General features: G+C 40.8%; 1 protein-coding gene across 1 annotated transcript; it reads right to left on the reverse strand.

Annotated features, from left to right (window-relative positions):
* Window positions 1-3,405: 3,405 nt before the first annotated feature.
* On the reverse strand, window positions 3,406-5,558 carry LOC126799339 (probable WRKY transcription factor 40). Its single transcript, XM_050526524.1, has 5 exons — window positions 5,235-5,558; window positions 5,061-5,126; window positions 4,374-4,718; window positions 4,116-4,232; window positions 3,406-3,975 (listed from the first exon to the last, which is right to left on the reverse strand). The coding sequence occupies exons 1-5, from the start codon at window positions 5,316-5,318 to the stop codon at window positions 3,625-3,627; spliced, it is 963 nt and encodes a 320-aa protein (XP_050382481.1). The 5' UTR covers window positions 5,319-5,558; the 3' UTR covers window positions 3,406-3,624.
* Between the last annotated feature and the right edge of the window lie 442 nt (window positions 5,559-6,000).

A 6,000-nucleotide genomic window follows, 5' to 3' on the forward strand; every position in this document is an offset into this window, starting at 1 on the left:
CTTGTGCAATGAAGGGATTGGTTGGCGAACTCTCTCAGTCGGTCCTTACGACGGGTCTGGGTGGAGAATGTTAGGCTTGGGCAATGGGCTAGCCTATTGAGCTTTCCGTTAAGGCCTAGTTAGGTTGGGTTGTTTCTCTCTCTACATACTTCATTTGGGCCTTGCACGATGTTACCACCCATGCTCTAATTTGGAAGCATCCAATGTAGAGTACCCAATTGTTGACATAAGCTCAAGTTGGGGACTTTGATAATTCTAGGGTTTATGGAGTTCTATTTTGCTGTTCTTGCATTTGGTTTCCAATTCTATCAACTTGTTTCAGATACTTTTTAGATCTTTAGTTTGTTAAATAAGCATTGTGCGCTATTATTTGCTTTTGTAGTTAAGGCTAACCCCAACCCTGACCAAGAGGTGTATATAGACCCTCAAATTGGCATTTTCCATCTCCAATAGTAAGGGTCATGCCAAACTAAATAAAATTAGAGGGGTCATAGTGCCAAGGGTTGGCTGTGCAAAATATGGCCCTGGACTATTTGCTTCGTGGGGCACAGTTTATGGTTTAAAATCAATTTCATTTAAAATTACAACTGAAATATATTATACAATATTATTAAAATAACAATATAGCTCTATGCTTTGGAGATGACCATAATTATATCCCATACTATTCATTCCAAAGATGATTTTCAGGGGCCAAAATTTAGCTCGATAACTATTTATGGCCCCTAGGGTTTAAGTTGGCCTAAGTAACTTAAAGTGACTTGTCACTCTATTGCTTGACCTTTGTGGTCGTTATGGCGCTGTCGCAAATGAATTTGATCCATTTTCCTTTAAAAAAGGGTCATGTGCTTACTAACATTACAGATGTGTGAAACATTTCATTAAATATATATGGAGAGTTTCTTTTTAGGAAAAAAGTGTGTTTAGTTAGTGTACTTTTAATTGGTCGTCTATTTAGTCCATAAAGCCTTGAACTTGTAAATTTTAATCTAAAAAGTATGTTCCATAAGCAACTACAACAAAAGCATAGGTCCAAAAAGGACTAGCTTCATGCCTACCAAAGCTTAATGAAGGCCCAGGCCCAGAAGCCCGCATTCTAACCCAGCCCAATAAGACCCAAAATGTACCTCCCAATAGTACAACACAACTACTCAGCGACTAGAATTGCAACTTCCTCCGATGGAAACACCTCTGACTTTCGGTCATCTGCTTGTCCAAGGCTAAGCTCGATGAAATCAAACCAAAAGTGTCAAATCCAAACCCAGCCCAGAAAGAGCATCCGCCTCTTCCGCACAGTTGGCATCAGCCCCTGATGAAGGACTGGATCTTCCACAGGCCCACAACCAAGTCTCGGATGCCATTGAAACCCAACGCATGTGCTTCCCTATGCACGATTAATGCCAAGCAAGGCCGCGTTGTCGCCGAAATCCAAAAACTAACATGGCTGGAAAACCATTAGGTCAAAGTCTCGCTGCAAGACAATCAACATCAAGAACCTTCCCGCCATTGTCATCATACACAACCTAACCACAATCACCGCCTTGCCAAAGTGTAAGTCGCCACCATCTAGTCTCACCTAGGTTTTAAAAAATGAGAGAACTCTGAGGAGCTCGAAGCCACTCTCTCATTGTCAATCTCTTATTAGGCTATACTATTGAACTCTTTAGCGGTCCAAGAGAGATATAGTAACAAATGGTGCACAAATGGTTTGCATAATCAACTTGGGGAACTTAAGTTTAAAAAAAAAAAGGGACTTGGTGTGGCTGCCCTTAAGCCTTTATTAATGAAATTGATGAATACATGGGGGGACATTGAGCATGAACCCCTAATTATAAAGACCTGAAAAACTATCAGAAATCTCCACAACAACCATATACTCAAATAGGTACCAACTAGCAAAGTGTGCTCTAACGACAACTCCATTTTCTTTAACAATAGAATGACACAATGGAAAAATCATCAGTTGAAATGTAATGCAAGTACATATCCTAATGTCTACTAAACTAGCTTTCCCACTATGTTGCCAATAGAAGAAAGATCCGACGACACTTAGGTTCACCGTACCACTAGGCGGCAACGGCCATTTAACAAAACAAGGAACTCTCTGCCTACCTAGAACAGACAAGGCACTAAAAGTGCACACACCAGGACAATGCCTCCATCTTCTTATTGAAAACAAAAACTTAAATCCTAATAACATAAGATAACAAAACAATAAAAACATAAATGCCCTAAATGGGCTACTTTTATTGACCTAAGTCAGGCCTAAAAGAATGGGTCCAACCTAGATTGAGGCCTCATCCCCAGGAATCCGAAAACCACAGGTTGCCAAAAAAATCCATCAAGCCCTAACCACCGCCACCCTCGCCGGATCGCCACCGGTGCCAGCCCTTTGATCTTGATAGCCCACCGCCAACAATCATTCCTCAGTGTCGTGAAGGATGACTGAAGATTCTAGTCTTTCCCTAGATTGGATCGGAGAAACATGATCCAGATCTAGGCCATAACCTCTGATCTATCCCCTACCACCACGAGTCTGTCCCCTACAGACGGAATTCGACTACACCACACCATTCCCTGCCGCCAACCAAACTAGAGATGGGCAAACTGATCTCTAAATGCCACCAGGTCCTCTTCCCCCCTCGATGCGAGAGCCTCTAACACATACTCGACATCGAAAAGATCGATGCAGACACTCATCAACCTCAACAGAAGCAACCAAGGCATGTCCGATGACGGTGAAGAGGCTCGCCGCCAGACAGGGAGGTGGAAACACTTTGGCAAAGTCGAGCTCGTGAGGGCGTGTTCTACGGTAACTGTTTTTTCGATGGAGGAAGTATTCCTTTTTATATCAAGGGAAATCCTTAGTTTGGTAAAACTGCTTCGCATACTTTCGTACTTTTGACTCATATGATACGGGGCAAGACAATATCTTTGAAAGCCTACTTTGTCTATCATTGACCAATATAATCAGCACCACCCACCCCCGTTGATTTCGATTACCAAAAGACTTCATAGTTGTTAGGACTTGAGACCTAGTGTGGTCTTAGTCACACATTATCAACCCTTCTAAAGTCCAAAACTCAATTCCTATTTTGCAACTCTAGGAACAGCCTCCACAAATATTAACGCCAAATTGGGTAGGACATAAATTAAGACAAGCAGCAGCAAGTGGAGAGTTTAGGCTACAAGTCACATACGTGGACATCTTCCTCGCGCAATATTTGCAAAACGAAATGGTTCACTTGTTTAGACCACGGGAATTGATGTGTAACATCAGTTGTATGATTGCATCGCACTCCATACATACGAATGATTGTTTTGTAGAATTGCGGTATCTCAATCAATACAGGTTTAATGATTACAAACATTTTCATCACTACCTCTCTGCTATATCAACACCTATGGATCCATATGTAACCAAGCACTGTTGTATTTAAGCTTCAGAATACAGTTCAAGTTTGGAGAAAATCTAGCCGTATGAGCTACCTGAGTGAAGTGAATTCGGAAATTTGGGTTCCTCTTTTTCAATGTTTGTATTTACAAATACACCTAATCTTCAAAATAGTCTAACGAGTGAAAAGAATCAATTTCTTAATTGACCTCTACACCAGTTCTTCTATTTTAGTAAGTATTGTGCTGAAGAATTCTTCCTGAAATGGCTGCTGCAAGTGCCTTTGTGAAGTTGGGGTCTTTAGTCAAGGAAGACGCCATTTGTTCCACCAAGAACTTTCGAACTTCTGGTGATTCAGTTTTTGTCTTGGGGCTCTTAGTATCAGTACCATTGGACTTGGTTTTTGTCATGTCAAGAGTAATGGTTGGTCCGGAGCCAAGAGAGGTTGAGCAGGGGACTGATCCTAAGGTCATGCCGCGGTTTGAGCCTGATGATGTCTCAAGTTGAGAAGGGTGAGCATGGTTGTGTTCACCTTCATACGTTGCCACGAGAATTAATTGGTCCTCAACACTTCTCTGAACCTGATAAGAATTAAGAACAACGAACACCTTTAGTAAGACTGATCGATACAAAACAAAGAACTAAAGTTAAGAAGAGAAGGCGACAAGGATTTGAACACATTTAGTAAGACTGATCGTGTTTGGATTTGAACTAAACTCACCTTCTTTTTGACAGGGCAGGCTGGAGCGAAGGAGCACTTGAAGTAAGCTCTAGGACAAGGATTGTCCCTTGTAACCTTTTGGCCATATTTTCTCCATTGATATCCATCCTTCACAACCTATACAAATATACATACAATTGCTCAGCATACACCTCAACTGAACTGTTAATGTATGTTCATCTCTAAGTACGGTAATGTAACGCGAGTGGCGATAGATATGTAACGAGAGAGAACATTACAATGAGAGATGGAACTTACCAAGCTTGTTGTATCGGATGGTTCGGTCCTGACATAAGACCTATAAATTTTGGCCTTGATGGTCTCTTCCCTTGGCTTCTTGCATGATTCTCCATCACTGGAGCTGCTCTCAGAGTTTCCATTGTTGATGCCATTGAGGATGTTGTGACCACTATTGTTGTTGTTACTGCTTTCGGACTTTCTTTTTTTTGAAGTAGGGCTAAGTTCTTTTTCTGGGTTCTTGCTCATGTACTCCAACAATTGGCTTCTCAAACCGTTGTAGCTCTCACCCATCACCGTCAACATTTCAGTTAGCTTCTTGTTCTCGGAACTCACCCTATGCAATTCCTCTATCAAAGCACCACTCTGTAAATCAAGCAAAAGAAAGCTTTAGTACTAAGTTTACTGCATCTATATTTCATTCACAAGTGAATTTTTAACTTTATTATCTAAAGTTCTAAACTAGATGAAAGAACTATAAGTACTACAATGATGGAGAACTATCCACAGTTTTATGTATAAGCTCTGCTCATTAGCATCTTTCCCTATTTAAAGTACGCATTTTTTACCAAAGAAAGACATCCAAATTTCATTTTATCAAATCGTTAACCAAAAGTGAGCTAGCTTTGATTGACAGCCACAGAACCAAGATTGAGAAGCTAAGGGAGAATAAAAGAACGGATCTTTAACAAAATAACAGAAACACACCTCTTCTTTTGCTGAAAGCTGACTCCCAAAGTCGATCAAAATCTTGCTGTGCACCTCTTTCTTGATCTGAAAATGACCAAACAAACCAAACCCATTTCAGAAATCTAGCAAAGTGATCGGCACACGACTCACAACTAGCTAAGAACTATACATGTATATATCATTTGAACCTACCGGAGGAGAATCATCGAAAAGCCGGAGAGGCCTGGTGTTAAGATTAAGAGAAGTATCATAAGCGGCAGCTGATGAGTAGTCCATATCAATATCCTTCGAAACACAAAGCAAAGCTTTTGAAGCGGAAAATCTCAGCTTGACTACGAAAAACAAATGGCAGGGGTCAATGGGGACGAAGGCTCTTCCTATCCTTAAGCAGAATGATGAAGCTAGACAATAGCTGTGTGAAATTGGTTGAATGAACCCGAAAGCAATCAAGATAGATATATATAAAAGAAGAGAGACAACACCAGATAATACCAAGTTGGAAAAGGAAAGAGGGACGAAAGAGAGGAGAGGAAGATAGAGATGTAAACGAGTAGTGTCAGTGTAGAGCTGGAATGAGCTTTCAGTTCAAAGATTATATTTATAGTAAAATAGCAGGAGGAGAAGAAGAAGCAGTACAAGACAAGACAGGGGCCTGGTCATGGGAGTTTATATAAGAAAAAAGTTCACCATCAGCACCTAAATTATTGTGGCAAGCTCAATGTAATATCTCAATTCTGAGTTGTACCAATGTAGTACTCAAACTTGTAATTCGTTATCAACGAAGGGTCTGAGCCCAATTTGTGTTACGGCTCCGTTATCTCAATCACGTGTCCTACACGTGACCACAAAAAAAAATTCAACAACGGTACCCAAACTCTTGTTGTAAGGTCAATGTAGTACCCAAATTTTGAGTTGTACCAATGTAGTACCCAAACTCGTTTTTCGCTATCAATGAGGG

The sequence above is a fragment of the Argentina anserina genome, chromosome 6, assembly GCF_933775445.1.
Source record: "Argentina anserina chromosome 6, drPotAnse1.1, whole genome shotgun sequence".
NCBI lineage: Eukaryota > Viridiplantae > Streptophyta > Magnoliopsida > Rosales > Rosaceae > Argentina > Argentina anserina.

Coding starts and splice junctions, on each gene's coding strand:
- LOC126799339 (XM_050526524.1), bottom strand. CDS start 5,318: ATGGACTACTCATCAGCTGCCGCTTATGATACTTCTCTTAATCTTAAC. Junction 5,127..5,234: donor TTTTCGATGATTCTCCTCCG/GTAGGTTCAAAT, acceptor GGTCATTTTCAG/ATCAAGAAAGAGGTGCACAG. Junction 4,233..4,373: donor CATCCGATACAACAAGCTTG/GTAAGTTCCATC, acceptor ATATTTGTATAG/GTTGTGAAGGATGGATATCA.